The sequence below is a fragment of the Takifugu flavidus genome, chromosome 9, assembly GCF_003711565.1.
Source record: "Takifugu flavidus isolate HTHZ2018 chromosome 9, ASM371156v2, whole genome shotgun sequence".
NCBI classification, from domain to species: Eukaryota; Metazoa; Chordata; class Actinopteri; order Tetraodontiformes; family Tetraodontidae; genus Takifugu; species Takifugu flavidus.
In genome coordinates, this window is record NC_079528.1 from 4,730,559 (window position 1) to 4,757,924 (window position 27,366).

Sequence of the window (27,366 nt, forward strand, 5' to 3'; positions counted from 1 at the left end):
GAGACTTGGGCTGAACTGCTTGACTAAAAACCACGGGGAGATGAAAGGCATAATTCAAACGACAATTTTAGAACCCTTAGTTCATTTATATCAGAAGCTCCAAAGATGTTGGCGGCATAATAACATCAAAATTCTTTTTTCCTCCTTCTTTTGTTCTACTTAGAAGGCTCGGAAGGAACTTTTCCCCATCTCGATTTCATTCTTTTATGGCGGTAATTTCCTCCTCCTTGCGCGGCGACACGGGAGGTGACGCACAAACAATCGAGCAAACACCACCCGTTGGTGAGGCGGAGACAGCCGACTGAAAGCTAACACGGGACCTCTTGAGAGGGCTGGGGGGGACTCACATGCCACGCTGAATTCGCCACGTGTCTTAAGCCACTGTGTAATTGCGCACGTCGGGAGCCCCAGATGGCGCGACCTGTATTTTATCAGGTGGCGGGCTGGATTGGAGGCGAGCATCTCAGGTGTGGAGAAGACGTTTGCAGAGGAAGCATTAAAAATATCATCTCTCAAGACCACTCAGGACATAAAGAGGGAGGTCAGCCATCTAGATATGATTGGATGTCCCCTCACATGCTGGGTCTATCGCCAGCATCAAAGATCCCGCCATTCGGAACGCTCCACAGCCGCCATAGAATTAGCCCCGGGCCAATATGTGGTAATTGGACCCATTTGAGAGGTGCAGGATTTGTTTTGAACCACAGATTGATGGAGCTAAAAACATTTATGACACATGCGAAAGAGGTTTGAGCTCTTTTCCGCTTTGCTTGTATCATTTATTTTTGGCCTGGCACCTGAAAACAAACAAGACAACCATATGGCTGCGCATTAAAAATGGATGCGGTATGTTAGCATGGGCACATGAGCTGAATGAAAAGGTGTAGGTAGTGGGAATACTGAGCCCAGCGTGTGTTTAGGAGCAAAGATGTGCACTCTCTGACTATCCTGGGCCACATAAATGAAAGCTAGAGCCATCAGAGAGCACGCAGCAGCAGAAAACACATGGCCGCGAAGCTGTGCCACGTCGAGAGATCAGAGAGTCGACGAGCAAATGTGGCCCTGCGTGGAGAGAAATGAGCAGAGATTTGATGTTCATATCTGGGGGAAAAGAGCTGGCAAAACACATTAGAGAAACATACAGAAAGAAGCAGGGGGACGACAGCGAAATCTACGCTGGGGTTCTGGTGGGAAGGAAGTGCATCAAAGGGGCCACTGCGATGAATAATTCAGTTATGATTGGATTAAAGATTGGTCAATACAATGAGACCTGTCGATAGCAGGTCAGGTAACGTGCCTCCTTTCCAAAACCGGATTGTTCCAGGGGAACGCTGAGGGAATTTAGAACAAGAAGAGCGGACACTATGGAGATTGGCCGCCTGCCAGCAACTCTGAATCGCTACACAGCAAAGATAATATGATGAATCTGTTCTTTGTCATTCTTCTCCCTCTCAGTCTACAGTAGGAGGGTAGAGGTATTGATCAGAGAAGATATACCAAGCTATTTCAGTTATTCTCCCCTTTAAAGATCCGGTATTTCACAAATGGTATTAGGGGTACACATGGCGGGGAGTTACATGGGATGAAAAAAAATAAAAAAATTAGGCCAAATCCATAAAAACTGGGTTTTTTCCCCCTAATTTTCCCCGTTATAAGCGTTGCGTCAAGCCACCAATTTCATGGTTAACCAGTGCCGCCAAGCGATGGCCTTCGGTACTGCAGCGCCATCTGGAGAATTCCAGCTGGTGTGGACCCTGACCACGAATGAGTAGCTGCTGTGTTTATGGTATGGAGGATGATACACTCAAAGCAAACACAAGCAGAGCGAAACAAACTAAAACAGCCTATGGGTTCCCTCCAAACCACAAGATCGCCCTCTACCAACACACACAACATGAAATTTGTTAAAAAGCAAAACTAAAACTGAAAAAAAAAAAAAAAAATCTTTCTGGCAATTTGCAAATGTCCAAGCCAGCATGTGTCAAATAAAGACGCTGCCAACAGACAGGATAAAGCCCCTATTCTCTGGCACAGCCAGCCCACACTTTGCCACTCTGTAACTTTGTGTTGCCACAGCGTGAATATCCAACATTGGGTTTATTTCTACTCCATTTCATCTGTTCTCTATCCAGCTGCGTGCCTCTGGTAAACACCTGTAAAGCCATACCGCTCGAAAGATTTTATTTCAAAGTACGGCGGATCTCCCTCGAGCAACGCCGGAAAATAAATTACAAGCCGAACAATAGCACAGCAGCAATACGGCCTTGATCGTGTCACCAGTCGTTACCGTAGAGAGTTGTCTGGGGAATCAAGGGGAACCTGGCTGTTGATGAGGCGATTAGGTGGGTTTTCTCTTGTGCGTCCAACTATGACAGCGCTTTGAAACCCTTGCGGCTGACAGGAAGAGACTGCACCTTGTTAGCACGCTGTTGTGCTGAGTGGAGTGGTTGGCTAAGCAGTGAGGCGCTCCCACAGGGTCTGGTGGGCTCACTGCAAGGCCAGAGGGACCCAGGTCACCAAAGTGACTTTTCCAACAGCTACAACAGCTTTAGCCTCTGCCCAGTTACGTTTATGTGAACACACCAGAGGTCAGAGGAGCAAGGTCAGAAGAATGAAATGCATGACAATGCTAACAAACCCAAAAGAAAGGGGCTAATAAATACACCCAGATGTTTAAAGGGACATCAAGGAGCAAATAAAGTGATGGGGAGAGTCTGGGGGAGCAGCCAGCAATAAAACATGGGGATACACAGAATTTCACAGCTGCGTGAACAGTTAAAGCAGATGTGGTAGGATGTGATGGTGGATGCATACAGAGAGACGGGTTGTAAAAATATGCTATAAAGTTTATGGAGCCTAATGCAGCCCTGCAGGAGCCTCCTGTCGAGCCGAGCGTGCCGACAGTGCTGTCAAGTGTGTGACAGAGCTGTGGGGGGGGAGATGTACAACTGTGAGCGTAGCCGGTGCTCACAAGCAACGCGACGGGTGTGGAGATGTGGATGCTGTAGTGCCTCGCGTTCACGGAAACGCAATCAACAGAAATCGGAGCAGATTCGCCCCCCTTCCTCTCTAAAACACTGAATTCTAGTCCATGTTTCCTGCTCAAAATCCATCGAGCGGAACAGCCCGGACAAAGAAATGGGTCTACTTATCATGCCAGCACGTGCACACAGACGCAAAACAGAACAGAAAGCAGGGCCGTAGCGAGGCTGTTCAATCCAGGATGAGCATACTGTAACCACTTCAGCCTTTCATGTTCTCTTCAAAATAATGAGATCCAGCTCTCTCCTTCTGATTGAAGAGGAGCGATTGTTTTTGCCTTTGAACAGACATATGTCACACACGGACGGGCGCTCTGACAGAAGGAAGGAGATACAGAGAAACAACAGGATAAAAACCAAAAGTGATTCAAAATTTAGCAAAAATTATGTGGGAGCTGAGGGTTTTTTCTGTTCCTGGCTTTCTCTCCCCAGTGGGAGCTGGTGATTACTTAATCCTTCCCACGGAGCTCAGCCGATGAACCTGTAGAGCCGGCGGCTCCAACTTTCAGCTGGTTACGGAACCGGGGCTGATTCTTTAGAGACAGTTTCCGTTTGTCCGTCTTGCTCGTATTTAAACACAGGAATCAAAGCTGGAGAAGCATTTTCCAGTTTTCTTCAGGTGGTTCTTGTATCCGGTCTTAATGAGGTTACAGCTCATAACCAAGATGGAAAACAATCAGGAGAAAAGAAGTGAGTAAATGGGTCAATGAGAGCACAAACAAAAGACAATCAGCCGTGTATTCAACATTGCTGCCGGACTTAACCCCCCCCCCCCCCACTACATTGTGAGGTACTCCATGTAATATCCGAGTTTACTCTAGAGGCTAAGCTAAGTTAGCTCTCTATGATGGCCTACTGCTGCGAATCAAACAATCAAACACTTTTCAGTCCCTTTAATCAAAAACTGAAACTCTGACTTCACTTTAATCAGAGAAGGTGCTTTGCTCGTGGAGACGTGGCGGGCTTGAGTGGTCGTTTGTTAACAGAGGGATGATAGCCAGACTTAGGCCGCCCAGCTTCACCCATAACTTATGATATAAGGTGGGAAAAAGGGTCGCTATAGCTACTAAAGCACCATATGTAATGGGTTGTAATTATCTATGCTAGAAATACATCCAAAACTCAAGGGAACAGGTTGCTCCAACAATTTGACACCAATTTCAATTCAAATGACGAATTGAATTGAAAGACTACCACAGAAAAGTGCATTTAAAATCCAATATGACTTCAGCGGCATAATAATCCAATATGAAACCGCCAAATCAAAAGTGTTTGATACAATTTATATATGAAAATTCTCCAGGAGATGGATAAGACTCTCCACCTGGAGAAGTTGGGCACGGCACGGATCAAATCAGCTGTGAAGAACTAACACTTCGATTTCATTCCAGGGTCCAATATTTGAGAGGTGCAATAATCCAATGAGAAACTGTCGACGGATCGAGCAAAATGCCGCGTGTGAAAGCGCTCGCTCCCGGTCTGGGCAGCGTGCTGCGGCCGACAGAGATGCTGCACACACACGTAACAACGCACAAAAGGTGAAATATATGAAAGGGTGTGCTGCGACTGACAGAGGAGCAGGGCTGACAGAAGGAGAAGCGACCCAGTTGTGTCCCTGAGCATTGATTTTAGTCTGAACCAGATTCAAGTGTTTCACCGCGTGCAAATGCGCTCGCCACGATCACACTCTCTAAACTTACGCTGAAGCAAAGAAAGCTTCTCTAAACGTCGCTGCATCGATTCTAGCAACTCGGAAAAGATTCCAGCTTTGTCTTTTTTCCACCGCTTCAACGGTGCCCTTCCTCTTCTCGTTGCCAGACAAGTTTTTATCCAAATCACAAACTCTTGAAAGCTGCTTTCAGACCCGTCAGAAAAAATAAAAGCCTGTTATTCAACCTGTGCCATCCGGAGCCTGTTTCCTTGATCTTAATTTAAGATGGAATCTGTGGTGAACCTGGGGCATGGTAGGCACATTCAACTGATTAATTTTTCATTGCCATTCTTTTAAAGCACCAAGGACATGTGCCACATCAAATCTGCTCAAACCTTAGCGCGCAGTTTAATAGCTTGCTTGAAACAAAAGGCTTTTCAGGCGTGTTTTAAAAGGTACGGTGGGCAATGAAGGAGAGAGCCTTGATTTCCTTTCAGGCCCACCATATTTTTGTAAAGAAGGTCCTTTATAAACACTCCTGGCACAGTGAACGAGTGCTTGATTAGAATTAAAGAGGAGCCAGATGTCTGCGTGTCCTCGTATTCTCCGACTCTCTCGCTTTATTTCCCGTCTGGATGCGTCGCAATCTGGCCTCATCCATAACTAATAGTTTACTGGTTATCTCGTCTTCGGCAAAACTCACAAATAAAAGAAGGAAAGTAAACAAAGTCTTTGCCAACACTAACAACGATGTCAGCCATGGGTTCACTGTGCTAACGAAAAAGTAAATTACCAAAGTGAATTCTCCCGAAACTCCATTAACTGAACTGCATGAGCATTAATATATATAATATATCCAGTCATTTATCAGAATTGATTAAAAAATAACCATAAATTCTACTTAGTCACATTGGGATGGTTTATATGACAAACAAAATCTAAACATTATTAAAATTAACCTAAAATTAACAAAAATCCCATAGTCCCATCATTATAATTATTAGAGAGTTTTATTGTCATGTTAAGGGTCCTATTGACTGTTTAGATCACCAATACTTATCAAAAGACAATTCTTTATAAAACGATAGTAACCTTTAATAAGATTGGTTCACTACAAATGAGTCATTTGATGGTCTGTCAACATTCAATGTTAACAGTGGTAGGACTGTCAGAGAAGAAAACACTCAAATGATATAAGCAAGGACCTTCTGGTCACTGGTAAAAGCATTCAATTTTCTATCTCGCCTTCATCAACCGTCATGAAAGTGAGATTTCAGACACACACCCTAAGGGCAGAGTAGCATCTTCATGCCATCGACAGGAAATGAAAACAACACTTTGCAGAGCAGATGATCACTGTCATCTGAGCTCTCCACGGGTCTCGAGTTCTGGCTCCACACCCTGACTCAATAGAGGAAAATGTGCAGGTTGATACAGCGGCAGTAACTACCGCCGCCTGACATTCTATGTTACCATGGAAATAAGCAGTCATCTGTTCAGTCATATGTATACTGATCGCTTCCGTGTGGTCAGATTTCTGCCTTTCAACAAATCTCTTGTTTTCCTCGACTGTGTGGTTTGGAGCTTTGCTGCCTGTCAGAGGTAGTTTACCGAGGAGCCTCCAGCCCCCCGGTCTATCTTCAATTTGCTGATGAATTGTTACCGAGTGTCCGCTTCAACCTGTGGGGGATAAATCACCACATTTCTCACAGACTGACTCGTAAAGCCATCCTAGTGGTCAACGTGCATGTGCAACATTCTGCAAAAGGGCGAACCGGCAACGGCTTTGACTCCACGCTTACCTCCCAGCAACCATTTACACATTACCAGTAGAGGATACACACGGCTCGTATTTTCCCCGATTTTGCTCGAGGAGGTGAAGCGAGTGTATGAGACTTAGCAGTGTTGCACACTTACACGCTGGTCGGAGTGGATTAAAACCAATTCAAACAGTCCTCTATTCCCACCTCATTCTCTGCTGGCAGAGAGGAAAGTGCCAGACAGATTTCATGCCTGAGACAGAGGAGTTCCAGTGGCGTGTTTCCTGCCACAGACAGCCCTAACCCACCCTCTCCTCCTACCACATCTGAGAGCAAGTGTTCGCTCCCCACGGCAACCGCTGACAGCGTGAAAATGGGAATCTGCCAGCAAAGCAGCGAGCTAACTGCGGCCGGGCTAACTTAGACAGACAAAACACTCGCCCTGTTTTCTTCTGCTTTCAGGGCTCTTGGAGTCAATTAGCTAAATCAGTAAACTGCTGCCGAGGCAACAGAGGGTTTCTGTATGCTCGAGTGTCAGATTTAAAAATCTAATCATCTCCATTTTTTAGCCATCCATATCTGGAATGATCGGCAGTAAAACTCTCATCGCATTTATTGAGACACAATCTGGCCGCTGCCCCCATTCAGCAGCTGCTTCATCCATGTAAATGAAAGCCAGTCTCCCACCACCACCACCACCACTGCACACCTTCTTCTCACAGAAATAATCAACTTTTTCAAAGCTGAAGAGAATGCAATCGATATAAAATGTCTTGGTAAAAAGCCTCTAAGAGTAGGGTTTGTCTGGCAGTGCGGGCAGAGCAAGGCCAGGTCACAGAACCCTGCTGTAGCTTGTATTCAAGTAAGCCGCCTAATCCCGATGAAGCGCTCTGAAAGCACGCAACACCATTTAAGGTAACAATTCGACACTTTCTAAGCCAATAACACAGCAGCTTTTTCCTAAAAGTACCGGTACTTAGCACAACAGAAAGTAAAGGCCTCCTCCATCATACAGAGAGGAAATAAATGAGCTATCACATCATTGTGAGTATGAAATGACTGAGATCTGCTCATATTTCCTGGCGTAAAGTAGAGACAATTAGGACATATATGAGGGCAAATGTAGTGTAGATCTGGTTTCAACTCCACATTCTGTGTAATTGCACCTCTATATGTCTGCAATCCCAGCCTTATTAAGTGGCACACACCCTGATTTTGCAATGCGTCTCATGGACAGAAATCCATTTACATGCAGCATGTATTGATAAACAGATTAGTCTGCAGATGAGGAGCGTTTGTGCTCAAGCTATCCCTCGTCCTCGGCGCTACAATCTTCAGATGCTAATATGTGTTGCGCCGCTGTCTATTTCAAAAGAAAAAAAGCAAAGAAGCAACAAAGAGGGCGCCCAGTACATTTCCAGGATGTATAATTTCAATACCCCTACTTTGAAAGCTACCGTTTTACATGCAGGGATTGTGCCAATTTGCAGCCTTTGCAAATTACAGCCCATTAGAAACACTCGGCCTGAAAATAAAAATCTAAGCCACAAAAGTGACCTTACTTGCACCGTTCTGAACACGCTCCTTGACATCTTTCCAAAGAGAAATGCATGTGTTTGTGTTTGTGCGTGTTGAGGAGAATGAGAGGAGTAACAGAGAGGGAAGAGGATTCAGAGGCCAAATAAATAATGGGCTACTCACCGCAACTTTGCTCCCAGTTATCTGCATGCAGCGATCAGTGGAGAAGGTTAATGTGCAAAAAGACACAAACAGCACAGTCATTAGTAGGCCAGAGAATACTCTCCATCACACGTTGAGGCATGAGCACAATTCGTGTGGCTTCACAAACATTCTTCACACAGTAACAGCACACTCTAAATAAGAACATGTAATTAAAAAGACGCTGGGAGGACTTTTTTATGGAGGGATACTGAAGATAATGTCTGTCTGAGCGGTCGAAATCTTCCCATCGAGGCCGGCGTGTGAGAGTGGGCGTGGCCGAGGCTTTACGCAACAATCAACAGCATCTGGGGAAGCGCGCATATGCCCAGCAGCTAGCGCGGAAATGGCTGTGGAGGGTCTCGGGGTGATATCGCTCATCCGCCATCAATGTCGACTTTCTGAGGCAGAGCTACCTTGAGCTCAAGCAGTCGGAGCCATTCCTTAACCTTGTTATCTGTCAATAGTGGCAGGTAGCAGGAGCGGTTTTTATTACTGCAACCGCAGAGCTTGTTTCACGGTAGCAGAGTGTCTGTCACCCGAGTAAATATATTCCACACCGAGGCTGAGCTCTTCTTTCCCAGCGACACGCTGCCGAGGAAATGCGTTCCGACTTTGGGGAGTGATGAGATGCAGAGATCTCCTCGTCTTAACCTCCTTCCTTCATCCTTCATCATCTTTTACAGTCAATCTCAAATTCTCAGAGTTGCTGCTTGATTTGCCTTTTAAAATCCTCTGACTAGAGTTTACGACGCTCATAAATGCTAAAACTTCCTGATACGTGGGTATGCATATATAAGCCTGTGGATACGTTTTGTTGATGTGACAATATGGATATGGTGGCAAGGTCAAAGATGAATTAAAGGAGATTCCTCAGATGCTGAAGCCCAACAAAAAGGACTCTTTAATGTGTGTCGGAGAATTTTCCGCCGACAGAGCAGACATGATCTTGAGTGTGCACAGACGAGGAAGTCAGGAGAGTCAAGCACAGTTTCATTAAAATTCAAAAAATTACTTTACATCAAAACTCAAGGATGAAACACTTCGTGAATTCAGGCTAATATATCACTAAACAATGAGATCATTGGGCTTAAATATGCTCACTGGCAAGAATATATTTAAAATCAGCCATAAATACACTGTTAAGGTTTTGATTTTAACCTGGCTAACTTCCTTAAGTCATACACTCGCTACATTCATTTAACTACCAATTAGCAAAAATCTGAATTTAGATGAAGTGCTAATCTAGGTTTATACACCTGTTGTCATAAAATGGGAAAACAATATAAACCTTACTGCAAAAAAAGACAGGGCTGCATCTTATTCTGCTTTTATTCTCTGTTGTCTTGCACTTGCATTGTGATTATATTAGACTTATTGCTGCTTCTTTTTTATGAGAGCGTTTCGGTGAAACAACAAGAAAGCAGATTCAATCTCAGAGATACAAGCGAGTGCATTAGTGCAGAGGGAAGTCTGGCAGTTTAAATGGTGTTGGCGCAAGGACATGAAATGAGACAGAAAAGCAATGGAACATGCAAAGCTGATGGTCAAACACGTCCATGGATACAGTCCTGGAAAGAGAGCTGGGTTCCACCAGGACACAGTGAATATGGTCGTCTCATGACCACAGAGGAGACAAAGGTTTACAGATTAAAAATGGGATCCACACATCTTTTCATGAGAGCCCAATAATAGAGAAGAACTGAAGTTATGTCCTTCGAACAGCCCCCTGAAAACGCACCCCAACAATGTAGCAGATACCTCTGAAAAAAGCAAAAAGAACCAAAATAGCCCCACAGCAGCGACGTTCAAACAGTCCACAATGCCAGCTAAATTTACTAAATAATTGTATCTTTGGTGCAGGATATGGACGTATGTCATTCATGGAGTAAAAGATGAGATTTTGTAGGTAAAAGCAGCCGTGAAGAAACCCACTTTTAAAACAAAGCTTGTGGCTTAGATGGTTATTTGGTTTGCAACATGTGAGTAAGGGCTCTCTATAACAACCAAATTCTCATAAGATGAAATAACTGGTGTTAAATATTATCTCCCGACATCCATCTGGTGGTAAAAAGGACCGGAAATTCTGTAAGCCACATCGCATACATAAGTGTGATGTATAAACTTACGATGACTTCTGTGGTCCAGTCAGGATTTAGATTAGCTTTCACTCATTACAATGTTTTTTTGTAAAAATCCACAAAAAATCCACTGATATGTATATTTTGATTGTGCTAAATGTCTTTGAGGTCTATGAGCATGTTAATGTTGTTCTTATCTTAAAGATGCAGAGTGGTCAAACTTACTATAGGACCAGTGCTGGTATGTAAAGGCATCAGAAAGACTTGATAAAAAATCATCACTGACATTCATCCACCCTCCTCCTCCATTGTTATTAAATATATTTGCAGGCTGCTGAGAGACTGTCCTCTCTTCCGCAGTCTCCTTTAATCATTTGAATAAAAATATCAATGCTCACAAAGCCCAATCGTCCCTGGGAGAAATTCAATCATCTCAGATAATCATCATTATCAATAATGCCAGTTAATTATCATAACAATGAGAGAGGTAGTGAATGGAGATGTCAGGAGAGAGCTACCAGGTTCAGGAAGCGACGGAGGCAGGAGTCTTTTGTTCTTTTGGTGACGCTGACATGAATAGTGAGGCTGGAGCTACTCTACTGCTGTTTTCTGATTAGACTCATGTCCAGTTCGGCTCCATGTAGATGAGCGGCATCACAAAAAAGTTATTACCATTACTGAATAGGCAAACGGCTTGTGAAGAGGTTCTCAATTCCTGCTCCAGATAATGAAGCTTGGTCAGGTGTCAAAGCAAGGCGCTTTCAAAAAGACCACAATGGCATATGTATGTGCAATTAGGCCAGCAGTCAGCATGAGGTTAGCGTATCGGAGTGTGAGATAAATTGAATGACCAAATTCCCTTAGCTAAATTTATAGTCCCACATGTAATGTGCTCTGAGACTGCTCATGTTTGCCAAAGGCTGGTGCACTGCAACTGAAATCCAGACATCCCGAGCCAACACAATCAGCCTTTGTCATTGTTCTACGGATATTATTAAACTGAAGTGCAGCACTACTGCAAAAACCTGAAATTTGGTGGTAGACGAGAGTGTCTGAAATGTTCATTATCTGCTGAATTTTGCCACATTTGCCCCTCACCCAAATCCTTCAGCATCACCAGCCACTAAAAATGCTCCCGTGCAAGCACACAAGTGGGAAACCAACCATCTCCATGCATGTTCTAGACAAGCACTGACCATCCACCTTGCATTGAGTGAGAGAGTGATGATGATTCAGATCTGCCTGATGAAGTCTGAGCTGAAAATGTGAAGGCGACAAAATCAAAATCGCAATCAGAAGAGTGGGAATCAAGCATGGCGAACAGAGCGAGTGGGAGAGAGTCAAAAGTAGGCGTGTGCAACGAGAGACGACAGAGCGTGAAGCCACGGAGCAGAGGACTGGGGTGAATTCATTCAGCAGCCGGGTGACGGCCGCGGCGGCGTCTTCACAGATGCAACTGGCTCACTTACAGACTTGGCCGTGGCTGAGATGTACTGGACCACCATCTCTCGTTTGGTGCTCAGGTCCTTCTCGCGCAGCGGCGCTTTGCGTTCCTCGTTCAGGTTCATGTCCTCCTGGAGACACAAGGAGAAAGTTTCATCTACGCTCGTGAACCTGCTTGAATGGAAAACTTGTTTCAGAACTGTTTCTTTTTGTTAATAGTCGTCCTTTCTTCTCATGGAGTGAATCTAAAACAAAAGCAAATGCGCTACACTATTAAGAAGACCCACTTTCAATTCATTTGAATTCATTCCCAGGCTAAAGAAATGGCTTTAATAAATTTAAACTAATGAATTATTTTCATACGATCTACTCAAACATGAGCTTGCACAGGTCTTTATTTATATAATATGCTTATAAATAATAAATAAAAGACATACTATTGGCCTTTAGACTTTCATTTCCTCCATGACTATTTAAAAACCTTGTCCTTCTACTGTTGAATGCATTTTTGTATTCATGTGATGGAGGAAAAGCATAGAATGAGAAGCTGAAAGGCTACAGCAATCTAAATTATACGACCCCGTTCCAAACAAGAGAACATAATCAAATGCTGCTTTTTTGAGGCCGTGCAATCACATCCGTGCATCGGCAGTAACTGTGTTATTGGTGGTATTATCTTGGAGCTACTTTATTTCCGTATCACAAAGGAGGTCTTTCATGTGAGAGCCATCAGGGGTTGGAGTGAAGGCCGGACAGAGCGTTAAAAGCTGGAGGATGACATCATGATTAGAATGGATGAGGATGTTTATCAAAAGAAATCTTTTTCAAAACAGACCACAAAAATAAAAAAATAAAAAATTCTTTGCATCCTCCAGATTCTCCAGGTTTCAGTGTGAAGCAAAGTGATGGACCCATGCTGCCCTCTGCTGTACAGTGTGCTAAAAAGGGTTTGTTTGGTACCGATTCCACGGCGTTTTGATTCCGAGAAAAATCCATCCGGCAAATTAGACGTGTCACTCCTAAATCAGAGACACTGGTATGATGATCATAGCAAGAGTAATCTGGTAGAGAAGCATCAGCAGAAATCCCATCCAGCAGCACTGTGACCTAAATTCCTCTATAGTCACAAGTCAATCCCCCCAAAGCCAAAGAACTATTACCATCCTGTCCAAAGAAACAAGCAGATGTGGTAAAAGGGTTTTTTCACTGAAACAAAGCAGCAGTTTGTGTAATTAATCTTTGAACCTTGCTAATGTATCTGCTCAGTTCGCATCGAAAACAACCCTTAACACTAACTGTGTCTAATGAGTGGCGGCAGGCCTGTGGGACACTTATGGGGGGGGTGGAACTCCAGGAAAGAGTCATGATTAATCGTATCAGAGTCGTAATCGTATCATTACTCCAAGACTGATTTTTCAGCTTTTAATTTGTCCTTAATCTGTACAAAAAAAGAATAATTAAATTTCTTTATTTTCACGTTTAAAATACATCATCTTGGCTGAATCTGCAATGCTTCAGTGTAATCCAGCAGGGCTGAAGCCTTTGAATCACAGCAATTACGAGCACAATTAGACAGAAAAACGTCTGAGGCTGGAATGGCTACGGAGCGGCCACACCAAGAGGAAAAGTGGATCTGAGAAAAGTAGAGGTGCAAAAATGTTTTGATTTTGCTGTGACAAATCAATTATTTTGTCCGCTACCCTGGTGCCTCCTCCGTCAGCGCAGGGGCACGCGCGGGAACTCTCCCTCAGGCGGTTTTTAATGTTTCAGCACAGAGTGTAACTGCTGAGGGATCACACAAGAGCTTAGAACTCCCAGTCTTCATCCTGACAATGGCAGAGAGAGAGGCAGGGGGCATAAAAAGACTCAAAATAGCCAAAGCAGCACTGTGATTACTTCTCTCTGCTCCTCGGCCTCTGCGGGCTACTCAGAGCTCAAGTCTATCATGGCAGGGGGGTGTTGGAGTTTATCCCGGGAGGCGTGGGCCGAGGGGCAGGAAGGAGCGGGCCGTTCGTCCATCAGAGAGAGCAAGCGGCAATAAATCATACAGTCATATCTGTGGGGCTGTTTGGACTCTCTAACTGAGCATGCTCCACCATAGAGTAGGAGCAGTTACCGAGCAGGAAGTAGCTGACTTTAGGCTGTCCAGGAGTTCGATCAGCATTTTTATCACCGACATCATTCAAAAAAATGCTGCGAGGGTTGGATTAAATGTGAAGGTCAGAACACATCAACAAACTGGTTCTGACCATTTTGTATTGGACGAGAACAGATTTAACCGAAGAATGACGAAGAACTTTTGGTGTGTGTGTGTGTGTGCCTGCGTGCGTGTGCGTCACTGCGCTCGGACACTAAATCGCCTGTCGGTTTTGCTCGACGCGGCGCTGCTGATCCCTCGGGGAGATGCAAATGTTAGACGTTCCATCAGGATTTTCACTGCTGTGCGATTTGATGAGGGAACTCCAGCTGAGCTGGATGCACTGAAGTGGCCAACGACTGGATGCTCAGTCAAAAAAATATACATCAACCCTTCTAACCACGTCTGAAACGGGGCATGTTTTCACATCCTGTTGGCACCTCTCTGGTCACAATGAGAAGCATTGTGGAGGCGTTCCCTTTTCCCGCTCACTCCCGGACTATTTCCTCTCAGATTAATTTCATATCCCTTTAATGACCTTTCGGTAACAGGCTACATGCCATTTAGGCTCTCAGAAGTGCAGTGCAGCGTGTAAACCTCTTCCCAAAGAAGAAAAGGCAACATTTCCAGTTTCTCCTCATTAATGCACAGCAGGGGGGGTCTCAGTAATATGGCATGGGTCATCACTTCGTGTGAAGCGGGCCAACAAACTGAGGCTGCAGAACGTACCGTAATAAAAAGAATCAATATCGCAGTGGGTGTAGTGGGTCCATTTTAAAATGGACGTGTGTGACGTCAAAAGACAGATGGTGAAAATAAGCAGCTGCTAGCCTTAAAGAACAAACCAACCCTCCCAATAATGTGTTTGCTACATTAACTGAAATGTTGATGCCCGTGGAAGCTTGAAAAGAAAGTAAATATCCCATTTCTTCTTTGATTTCATTACTGTAATTGCACCTCTCCGGCTGAAAGTGTCAAATGTCACGGTGGCAAACGTGTCTTCTGTGTCGTCTGTCACTGAGCAAAATGAAGCCTGGGTTTAATGTCACGCTGCCGTGAGCACAAACACAGTAATTGAGAGGTGAAGTGAGTGACAGGGATGAGCACCCAGGCAAAAACGGCATCGTGCTGCAGGCCTGATGGAACCCGGGAGCGTCGGCCGTAATTCTGGGGCCGGATCAAAAAAAAAAAACCATTGTATGAGAAAAATCGAGAGCCCACAATAGTACACACAACCTGTGCAACGAAGCCTGAGTAATTCAGCTCACCACTTCAAAGAGATGGACTGAAAGCTTTTTGTTAGATTTCAATTCTGCAGCACATAAGGCCCAAAATGCATTTCTATAGAGAACTTCACAGGTGTGACAGAGCTGTGACCCACCCTCCCTCAGATGACAGAGGTGAATTTCAAAGTTTGGGCTTTTGATGAAGGGGGCCTTAAAATATACAGCTGGACATCTGAATGGTGAGAATGCACGCGTCTTTGCGTCCAGGAAACTGATTTCAATACAGTTTTCAGCTGTCACGGCTTCAGCTACCGCCAGGGGGCGCTGTTTGACCCCACTGTGAGAATTATAACTCATTATTTGAGGCACTTGACAGATGTGCGTAACACTCACCATCATCTTCTCAAAGAGGTCAATAATCTCCTTCTCAGAGAGATTCATGGAGCGGTCGTCAAAAAGGGGCTGAGGAACCGGCAGCTCAGTCTGGGTGGACAGAGGGTCTGTTGGGTGCTGGATGAGGGGTTTTTCCTTCTTCATCCCCGTTTTCCTGAAACTGGTAATTCGATCACGCTGAAAGAAAACAATGATTAGGATACGTTATGACCCTGTCACGAAAAATCCCGTTGTGGGATATCTCTAAATTACCCTGGAAGAAGTGGACTGAGACGTTTTGGAGACTGTCAAGATGACAGCCAACTTTCTAAGAACTTTGTTTTGAAATGAATCCAAAGAAGCTTATTAGGAAGTGACTTACCGTCACACCCACGTCTGGGTTATCGTGTTTAACACAAGAGTTAATGTTTAGTATGAAAGCATGAAGGCTACAGTAACGCATGCAACTGCTACTGGATGTTAGCCAAGTTCAGGAAAGTGGAAGAGAGGATGCATGTAATGAAAGACAGAGTGGATGAATGAATGAATGAAATAAATTTGTCAACAAAAACACAATCCTGAAACTTTATTGGATGGATCAAATTATGTCCAGAGAGGAAAAACAAAAAAAATGGGCTACTGTTGCACATTAGCATGGCAGCACATCCTAAAAATGAATGTAACCCTGCTTTTAAATGTCAGCTTTTTTCCCCAACTAAGGGTATTAAAAAAGCCTGAGGCATCTAAACAAAGCTTCGGATAATTACACACTAAATGATCTATGAGCAGCCCTGGATGCTATGGGCTAAAATTTGTTCAGAATGAAACATTTACGGAGGTTTTGATGCTTTAGGAGCACCAAGGAAATGGCAAGTGAGTGGGAAAGTAGGAGAATTGTTGATATCTACGAGCCAATGTTGATTTAATGGGTTTCGCCTTTGACACGTCTGACCCATCCAGGAATTTCAGGTATATTCCATTAAATCTCATGCAGTGTTGACAAAAACACGACTTAATGTGAAGAAAAACCAGCCACACAGAATTAAACTGAGCACCTTACCATATCATCTGCCAATGTTTTAATGTGTATATTCTGTTGGAGGGAGGGCACAATGTGAAAAATACAAACACCATCAAATGGCAAAAATACAGTATGTGCAGTATCCCACGCAGAAGAGCGGTAGCATGTGTGCCCCTCTTCTGGATACTGTCATTGACCCCACTGAGCATTAAAAAGATCAATTTTAATGCAACTATAAAGTGCAGCAGGAGAAGAGGTACATACATATACAGTATATACATATGTGTGTATATATACAGTATATGTCTCATTTATTCTTTATTTGGAGACTGAGGAAATGAGAGTATCCTGGATACTGTGGGTGTGAATGATCCCAAACAATAAGTTCAAATATATTTTCAAGCGCAGACACTTTAAAACATTTAGCAACCACAGACCAGCACATTTAACCCCCACATCAGCCACAGGTGTAAAACTTTCCCACCACCCACAGGAAACATGCACATTAGTCTTTCCTGGTTTGACACTTAATGAAGCAAACTAAAAAGCTCAAGAGCAGCTCTTGTTGTGACAGTTGCTTTGTTTCCTCACCAAGCGAGTGCCTATAAACTCCACTCATCTCTTCTTTACCTTTATTTGATTAATAATCAGCCCTGGTAGCCTCGCAAAATAATCTGAATGGCTGCAAATTATTCCAAAACTCTCTTATCATCTCGGTTATCATCAAAGAAAGATCAAAGACTTGTGGCGCTAACCAGACCTCAGACGGCACACAGCAGCAGCGCCCCAACGCTGCGGCACCGGGCTGTGAAATGCTAATGACCGGGCATGTGTGAGGCCTCCACGGCCACAAAAATCACCCTCCAGCTGCAAGTTTCTCAACCGGTCAAAAATGGGAAAACCGGCACCACACCGGGCCAATTTACAGATCAAGGGTCGGGAACAAAGCCAGGTGGGATAAATGTCTGATGATCCATCTGCACAGCACCTGAAAGTCTGGTATTTGACCTGAACAACTTTGTTTCCTCCTTATTCAGTATGCATGTGTCATTAATCCCAGCATTCCCTCGCAGCCCGGAACTGTGGGAAACAATAGCTAATTTTCAAACGGAGTACTTCAACACTTTCTCATCAATTTAACAACAATCCGACCACTGTTTGGTTAATTGCATTGACTTGAGGGCCTTTCCTTACCCATTATCTTGGCAACACAGCAACAATGCAATTTAACATCTAACAATTAAGCTTGCGTGTCCTCTGGGCTTCTCTTGCTTATTAAAGTAAACTTTTTCATCATAATAAATGTTTATTGCATACATGTTCTGCTAAATAACCTAATCAAATTAGCTCTGGGTCCCTTCTTAATCAAGTATGATTACGAGTCCCTGCAGATTGGTAAAAATGATCACAAAGCAATGGGTGTAATGAACAGCCCTGATGACCAGTGTGCATATTTTCTGAATTTATAATATGAGTTATTACAATTACATTAAATCACACGATGGCAGGAAAAAGATTTTTCCTTTGGGCCCTCACGGAGTTTCTAAGGGGCTCTCAAATCACAGAAAAGACGAAATAACCGCAACAAATACACATCTAATGCACGTTTTTGTATTATATAAATGTGTGTAAGGGTCTGCAGCGTCCGGAGAGGCCATCCCCACGTGTGTAAAGTCACTCAAAGAGTCTTATATCCTCGATATAAAACTTACAGGTGGTGCCACGTGAAGCAAATTTTGGGATGGACAGAGCCTCAAACATGCCGTCGCAGCACAGCTTCTTCATAACCTCGCTTGTTATTAGCAGCTGTTTAAATGGACCGCCTGCAAGATGTCCTGTTTAACCGACTCACTGGAACTATTACTGTAAAATCAGAAGCCACAGTGGCTGTGTAAAACTTTCAAAATAAGAGTTTAAAAGGAAATGGGGTTTACTTTAATTAGTTCTGATAATAACGAAGGATTACAGCTACCTTGTGTCCCCGTTTAATAAGCTTTTAAATGTAATAGAACTTAGAAGTTGTTTCATTGTTGAGAAAACTGCGAGTAAAACTCCAGTAAAGTTGACCTTTGGTTCTGCCGATGGGTTAAAAGACAGGACTCTATTGTTGTCTTCTGAGAGCGAAAACAGGACATGAGGGTCCAAAATTAGAAAATCAATACGTGGGGGACAGTGTTTAGCAGCAGCGTACCACAACTGAAGGAATGTGTGGGAAACCAAACCACAGCGTCTGTGCAACGCGGATGGCAGTTAATTATTTAAGTTCTCAGGCTGAAAATGTCACACAACACGAGCCTGTGACACAGTATTTTAACATGTTACACGCTGAATTAGTTGGCAATGATGTCGAGTTTCAAACGGCTGGTGTAAACACACGAGCAAACATATGGAATCAACTAACACATTCATCCTGTTGAATTCAAAATGACTGTTGTCCTGATGCTGACATCAGCACTTTGGTGATGCTACTAGCTAGCTTTAGTTGAAACTGTAGTTGCCCATTTCATCCTCCCCTTCCTACGTAAAGCATGGCGATAAACCTCTGCCAATGTAAAATATGGAATCGATGTGTCAGCTAATGCAGAGAGGAATCTAAAAATAAACCATTAGAGAGTTGAACTGAAACCCATTAAAGATCCACCCAGAAAGCATCTGCGGTTCTGGACAGACAGAGCAATCTGGCGTGTGTAACCAGAGACAATGCGGAGTTTGAAGAAGAAAACAGAGGCTGTTTTTACCCAGAAATGTTCATTTACTCTGTAAACCAGTCTTCCCTTCACATGATACACACAAATGTGTTTTAAATCGTCACCTAGCACGCACAGCACGTCACCATCATGCTAAAATTGGTTTAATAGCATCAAATACCAAACAACTAACTGAATTATACAGACTAAACAAACCAAATTGCTTTAATTTATCTAATTACAGAGCCTCTTGAATGGGCTCCATTGTAAACACGCAGGTTGTGCTCACCACGCTGCTGCAGGAGATTCACAAGACACACTGACAGCATTTATCACGTTAATCTTTAACTTTACAACGCTGAATTGTTCTTTCAACAGGACAGATAAAGGGAAGGATGGCCTGGTGTTTCAGGATGAAAAAGGATCCAAATGCTTCTTGTCAGTCTGTTAAATTGATGCGAGCTGCCAGACAGATATGGCTTCCTGCTGAATATTATTCAGAGTGTTTGGTGCAAACATCTGGTTTGATTTGCACTTGCTCTCGTCTCCATTCAGATTTTGCTGTCATCGCCTCAGCTGCAGGGCATCAAGACTCTGTCCTCGTCGTCTCAGCTAGTTAAAAACCAGCAGCAGCCCGAATGAACCTCTTTTTACAAACTTTAAACCAAACATCTTGTATTTGCTGGATCTTGGGCATAGTCTTTTTATCAAATAAAAACGTGACGAGTCGTAGGTTCCCAACCTCACAGCTTCTTAACACGAGACCCTTTTGCTCCTGAATTGTTGGGCCCTGTACCGCCCGTTTCTCGGTGTGTTGACATATGTTTGCACACATTCGTGAACTTTGAATGGGAGAGGTAACGGCGAAACGCGGACACCAGAGGGGACAGATAAGGCAGCCTTAAGAGTCAGGCAGACGCATATTACCACCTACATGTACCAAAGCAAAGCAACGACACAGCCGAGATTCTGAAACTCCATTTTCCGGTTGCTGATGCTGCTGAATGGCTTCTTGCGTCACTTCACAATTCCTAGTTGTGGAGCGAATGCAACCAGAAAAACAGCCCTTAGGGGGAGTGCCCCGGTTGGATACTTTTAACAACTGCATTCCTATAACTGCCAAGCACACGTACACACAAGTGTGTTGCTCTAAAGCAGCCGACTCACTAGTTGCTAACGGCAGTAAATGGTGGCGTTATTAGCTTGGTTTTTAGCTGGTTAGCCAAATTCCACACTACTTAGCAGTTGGGAGACCAGCCTGTGTCTGTGTTACACCACATTAGAGGTGTGGCATGAAGGAGTCATACGCGTTGCTAACAAAACACATAAACAACAAAAAAAACACACCCAGTAATCCCAGCAAAGATAATTCTACCATCCGCCATAACGGCAACCCTGTCCTCTTAATAAATTGGGTTAGGAAATATTTATTTAAGGACATAATGTCATCTTATTCACCTATACAGATGAATGAGGTCCTGACAGAGGCAGTGATGACCTCCGGATACTCCAGCATCTCTTATTTAAATAGCTTGAGCAAACATTTACTTTCACACAATCTATTTTTTATTGAACCCTAAATAGAAAGACACATTTTAAGCCTCGTAACAAGGCTGTGATAACCTTGTTATTTCAGCTGAGCACCGGTTACAGCTTCCTGAAACTGCTACTGCAGAAAATAGGAAGGAGACAATAGCCGACAGCTGAGATGTGAATGGCTCCATTGGAAAGGCCGGTCATGTGACGGCAGACTAGCACAGCGCTGCGCTGCCCTCAGGTTATCTGGCTCTGGCCACGGCAAATTTAGGGCATTAATAGCCCTTCTTGAAATGTAAGTTAAATGAAGACGGACAGTGCGCGCTCCAGATGTGCAGGGAAACACCCATGTCTGTGTGTCATTAGCAGAGGTCTCGCAGGGTGAATCGCTGTCAGCCGCTCTGTCATCCACCACTGACCTCTTTCCACATTGCCCCAAATTGACTGAGCAAGTTTGTTCACCAAATCAATCCAAATACACGATGAGCCTGGTGTAATCTCTCGAACGACTCACTCCAGCGCGTGTTTGCGTCTGATTAAGTTGACGATGATGATGAAGATGCGTGGCGATAAAGAGGTGAACAGGTCCTCTCAGCCAGGGTTGCAGGAGACTGGACATCTCCCAGCCAAGCTGGAAACCCCCATCATGCCCTAGATGGACGATGGTTACAGCTAAAACACTGGATCCCATTCAGGGTTTAAATGCATGAGGCTGAGAAGAAGCACTTCTAGGAGGTTCGAGTGTTTTGGGGTTGTTTAGGGCCCCGGTCTTCCCTCCTCCGAGCTTCCTCTGTCCAGCTGCCAGATTTTAAGCACCTACGTGTCTCCTGTTTCCTGCCCCTCGGCCCACGCTGTTCGAACATAATCACAGCTGTAAAGAACGGCCAAATAAAAGAATTGCAACTCTGCGCGTTGGGGTACAAAAGCCATGAGCAGATGGCAAAGACTCACCATCCAGTTGGACATGCTGGTAACCTGCTTCCAGAACAGTCAGTGGACGGACACACACACACACACACACACACACACGCACATGGACCCCGCTGTTTATGCCCACTCATCGCAGAGGCCTTAATTACTGTAATGACCAACCAAATGATGAGTATAATTGCAATCATTAAGGCACAATCTAATTAATAAGGGTTAATCGCAACTGCAAACATCCTCATCGACGTTGCGTTGTCAACCTTCCAGAGCTGAAACGGACTGTTTTCTCTTTTTGCTTCATTCTCATCCTGTTGCTTTCTTATTTATCTGGAGCAGTTGTCTTATTATCGCCCCTCCGGCTCCCAGCCCAAAGGCAGTTAGAAAAATGATCGCTGCTGTAATGCAACTATTTTAACAGGAAGTTGGTGTCTGTGTAACTTGAAGCAACTTTCTCCCAGGTAAGATCTTTGCAGTATTTACTGCCCTGCATATCCTTGGACATATCCATCAATACAACATGGTGTGGCCCAGATTAAGGGGCCACATCAGGGCTGGTCCTGATCAGACCACATAAAGATCAACAGAACCATTTAACACTATTGAAACACGGACCAGAACGAGGGGGCCTTCGGGTTTATTTTAATTTACTGACTACCCTCAGGAGTCTTCTGCATGTCACCCTTGGCACCACTTCCCTTCCCAACGTGCTCAGTCCTGAACAAATGTTATTTGATTAATGTTACTAAAGGTTTGGACCAACGGGTGACAGCTTAGTGAGCAGTTTAACAGCAATCATGGGCAGAAGCAACGACCCAGCCAGCCCATAAACACCATTAACACTTGTTAATGTGACCACTACAGCCACAGCCCTTTGACTGCTGCATCACTAAGCATTTCCAGCCCTGCAGATGTTGACCACATGTTAGCTCCTGCTGCGTACCCTAAGCAGATCAGATAAACGACGCAGCCGTTACATCACTGACACGGGTCAACATGACAACAACTCTAACCCCGGATAAAGTTATAGGCAATCCAGTGTTAAATGAAGAGGACAGAGGGGAAGGAAAAGTGGCCGCTGCTGCTGTCATGCCGAGAATAGATAAACAGAACAATGGTTCAGCTGGGAGCGTTTTTAACATTAAAGAGGAAGAATGTTCTGTTGCGATTTGAACCATCGATTTACACCATTTGCGAGATAATAAATGGTTAAGGAAAAGCTGCAAGAGCCATTAATGAACACTAAACTACTCGCTACAGGCTAGATTTGTGTAGCATCTGAGCGGGGAGCAGACTAAGGCCTGCTGACGCACCTCCTGCTCTGCTGGTCCTGACACAACTCAAACGTTAAGTGCAAATTCTGCATTAGCGGCACTCTAAGTTAATCTCTTTTATTTATAAAAAAAAACAAAACAACTATTACATAGATGTGTGGAATGTCAAGAATTTTCCCAAAAAAAACAGGATCATCATGTGGTTGTTGTGCACTGCATCCGTTTTTGTTTCAGGCCCTGTAATACGGCACAAGACATCACCCTTGTTTCAGAAGTCAAGTGATTAGGACGAGTGGTTTGGAGCTGCCATTTAAACGTCCAACATTTCTTACTTTAAATAGAGGAATATTGAACACAAAGTGCCTGAAGCCGAGCATAAATAAAACAACCTGGAACGGCGGGAGCGTGACGAGCAGCTGCTCAGGCTTTGGCTCATTTCTTTATTATTTATTTAACAGTGATGTGCCAACATTCACCGCGTTTACAGCACGACAGCTGAACGATGCGGGATTCTAACCATGTCATCATACCGGAATTTAAAGCTTCTTCAACACCTGATCACTGGGAAAAATACGGATGAAGAAATACGTCAAAGTTGCACCGTTCATTTGATTTTAAAAACCTGTTTGATACTTATGTAAAATAATCTCTTTATTCCGTGTGGTGCGCGCGTGTGTGTGTGTGTGTGTGTGTGTGTGTGTGTATTGCTCTGGTATGTACAGGATGTTAAGGGTAATTTTTCCTCCCTATTTGTCAAACTGACTCGGAACGCTAAATTCCTCTGAGCAGAGGTCATCCAGCCTGTTCTACCAGGCCTCGAGCGCTCACATCTAAAAAAGGACATGCTCAAATGACCACAAACAAGGCCAAAGTTTGAAATGATCTCCAAGTCTAAACCGCACAGAGTAGTTCCGGAGATCTCGGCTGTGGCTCCTGCCCACCACCTCCGCCCAAGGCCTGAATGGTGGCGCTGTGATGTAATCCTCCTGCTCGGGGACTTTTTAAGCAAACACACAGCTTTTAGTGTTTCTCCTGAAAGCTGATTAGCCAGTTAAACAGTGCGCCAACTTTACACACAAACCACGACATCCCGCTCCTTCTTTTTCACATGCGCACTTCTAAAGCGTCTCAATTTCCAGCGTCAAATTATTTACATGTCAGCAAACAAACTAGCGGATTATATATGTGTTGCCAATGATTGAGGGATAAACAAAAGAGGGAAGGTCACAGACCCACCCAGGACTGAAAGACTGCTTCCTCTCCCAAATACTGTGTTCAGCCTTTATTGAATTCTTTTGCAACAGCCTGGCTTCCTCACATCTGTCTGCTTTGCTCAGAGGATTGGGCAACAGGGAATTAGCCTGGCATTAACGACTACTTAAGGAACCCTGATCTTCTGACTTGGTATCAGGGGTTTTTCTAACTACAGAACTACCTAAACACTCGGGACACAGAATCCCAGACAGCTTCTAGATGACTGGTTTCTATTTTATAACGAACTCAAGTAGCTGGGGGATTGGACGTCATTTCGGTCCACCCAGGGATTTCCTGTCTGGCGGTTACGGTGCTAGCACTTTCTCTTGCTTGTTAGGTGCAGGATCAGCTATAACAGGTTTGGGTCACAACCTCTACGCCTCACTGTCTGAAGACAGCTGCACATCAGAACAACGGGAGACGCCGACTAAATAAACAACCAGCCTGTGAATGGTGTCGTTAGGACTCTTTAGCAGATGACTGCAATCAGTCGACTGCTCACACAAACTTTTGCCCAAAGTCTCATGTCGATAAGTAAAATAAGAGGCACAATGTCAAGACTTCTGTTTATATACTGCTGGTTAGGAAATGACGTAATCCACAAGTTTTCCACGCTTGTAGTTTTCGGGAAGGAACTTTTTTCAGCTGATTTAGGAAAATAACTTTAAAACCACTTAATAGTTACAGTTTTCCCCTCACATGTGCTCCACATGATCCAAATATGGCTTTTAGACGCAGGTCCAACTGAAATCCTGTTGAACAAATTAGTCATTAGAGTAGATCGATCCAGAGTCACGCACAGCTGCAGACAATGATTGGCATTTACAGAACCAGCTCAATGGAGACGGTCGATGACGTAACTTAGGGCTGCTCATTCTCCATGCTGTAAACTATTCCATTTGGGAAGGAATGGCAGGGAGGCTACAGCTGAAATGACGTGATGGGATACAACAGAGACTTGCGCCTACTTCAGCTGATAACCCAGAGTAAAACGAGTATTATCATCCGCACACACTTTTAAACTCGCTCCAAAACCACTGAGTCATCCTGCAACTGAACTTGGATTAAAACCCGTATTTAAGTTCAACTGTCACAACAAGAGCAGGCAACTGAGAGCTTTGAGGGGATGCATTTGCATGGGTGGACCTGATGCAGGGAATGCATTAAAAGTAAAGCATGTGGTGAAACCCTATCTGTTTTGCACATCAGCTGCTTTTAGCTGATCTGCTTGCTTGCATTAAACCTGAGCAACACATCAATAAGAGCCTCGCCCTGCCCTGACAGCCATGTGCCGTTCGTGAGCCCTGCTGCAACAATGGTTTCACCAGCAGGATTACCGACACATGAATTACTATAAAACTATTAGAGAGGCTAAGTCTTCACGGCAATCAGCTCAATGAATCTGTTTCACGAAGATTAAAAGGGCGCAGTAATCAAAGTTACAACAAGTGGACTAGTGGCAACTTTTGAGGACTTAAGAACTAAGCAAGCCGTACTTGTGGGATTACAGTGACAGATCCCTGCGACCCTGCTTCCAGAAAACCGAGACGCCAGTCTGACCACCTACCAGCTTTTTGTTTCTACCCTCATCCTCGCCGGATTTCTTTTTGGAGGGTTTATTCGGGTCCTCTCCGCCGCTAGCTTGATCCATCCCGGCGTGCGCTCGCAGTCTACTAAATACTAAAAAGAAAAACTCCTCAAAGTTTGCCAACTCCCGCTGCAGGCTTTGACCGCTCGTCCCAAAACCATCCAAGTTACGTCTTTTCAGACTCCATTCCGGTCCAAACGCTGGAGATAAATTCGACTTGAGCGCTTGTGAACAGTCCCGGGACGATCCAAAAGTAGGGAAGAGGTGTGGTAGGATATGCAACCCGTCCTGAGGTCTCCTCGATCAGCTGTTTCGACGGTTCCTTCAGTCCAGATGCTTTCTGAAACGACCCAAATAGCATTTGATCACCGCACACCTTCGGATGGTTAATGCTGACTAAAGTCTCATCATAACACGTGTTTCCATGAGCCACCGTGCGTGTGTGGGGTCTACAGATGCCCCCATGATCGGTAAAACAGATGTAAACAAATGTGACACTGCTAAGCTAGCTCTGACAGCTCCGATGAACTAAAGCCGAACAAATCCGGTTTTTACTCCTAACGACAAAGCCTTGTGTTTGGAAACAATATCATTCTCAGACACACCAAACTTAAAACTGTCCACCTTTACATGAACAAGGTAGCAACCAGAATAAATGGCTTTAGATAGCATGTTTCTGTGCTGTGTTTCACGTTAAACGGGCGGGTTGAATATCAGCGTCCGAGCGCAAATAGTCAGGATTAACAGACAATTGTAATTGTGGAAAAATCACCGTTGTTCTCTCAGCTCGGAGGACTTTACACTGTTGTACATTTCCCCATGCTAGCATAGCGTTGTGGCTGCTGCTCAATAAAACATTGCCTGTTTTGCAAAGACAGCCGCAATCATGCACCTACGTCGATATGATATAGAGTGAAAATATAATAAATTACGTGTAATAAAAGTAAAAAAAAAAAAAAATCATCCAGAGCTTACCTTTGCAACCAAACCTGAATGCCAGGCCCGTTGTGACCCCGCCCTCCTCGGATTTAATTGGTGCGCCACACACGACTGGGCTGGAAATTCCGATGCTGATTGGTTTGATTTACTGTCGTTCATAGGCGGAGTGACGACACTGAGGAGGAGGAGAATACTATGACGCCGAGGTCAGTGTGATCTCAGCGAGCGGATAGAACTCAGACAGATTCCATCCGTGAGTCTTTTACGAAAGGCAGCAAGCTGTGGGAGCAGGGCGGGAACTCCGTTTGTGTGTGTGTGTGTGTGTATGTGTGTGTGTGTGTTCTATATATAGGCATCGGTGGTTTCAAAGGCACACTTGGTTGTGTGTGTGTGATAAGTGGTTAACCAAGTTACATAACAAAGTGCAGCGCAATAAATGCATGAAGAACCAACCAAGGTCTGTCTTGGTTTTCATGCAGACCAGTTTGTCCATGTTTTGTGTCATGATCGTTATGCAAGATAAGTTTGAATGTGTGACAGTGATTGGTTCAATGTGGAATTGTGCTGTGTCAGCATAAGAGCTTGCCATGTCTTTTAACAAGCTCCAAGCTCCTGGGTTTTTATCTCCATGTGAACACCACAGCCGGAGACTAAAGCGTACGTATCAGACGTGTGTCTCAATTTTAACGTTCCAGATTAGTGTGGATGGAAGC

At 44.3% G+C, this 27,366-nt stretch overlaps 1 protein-coding gene across 5 annotated transcripts in view; it reads right to left on the reverse strand.

Moving 5' to 3' along the window:
* Positions 1-26,814, reverse strand: part of diaph2 (diaphanous-related formin 2) — a 170,009-nt gene extending 143,195 nt beyond the window's left edge. The window contains exons 1-6 of one of the 5 annotated variants that reach the window (XM_057042263.1): positions 26,690-26,814; positions 25,694-26,054; positions 16,491-16,523; positions 15,452-15,628; positions 11,722-11,826; positions 8,154-8,174 (exon numbers count right to left, since the gene is read on the reverse strand). In XM_057042263.1, coding sequence (XP_056898243.1) covers positions 8,154-8,174; positions 11,722-11,826; positions 15,452-15,628; positions 16,491-16,523; positions 25,694-25,777 — 420 coding nt within the window. In that variant the 5' untranslated portion in view covers positions 25,778-26,054; positions 26,690-26,814. Of the gene's footprint in view, positions 1-8,153; positions 8,175-11,700; positions 11,827-15,451; positions 15,629-16,490; positions 16,524-25,693; positions 26,055-26,486 lie in introns of all 5 variants that reach the window. The other 4 variants (XM_057042264.1, XM_057042268.1, XM_057042266.1 and 1 more) reach the window with 4 other exon arrangements.
* Positions 26,815-27,366: the final 552 nt, after the last annotated feature.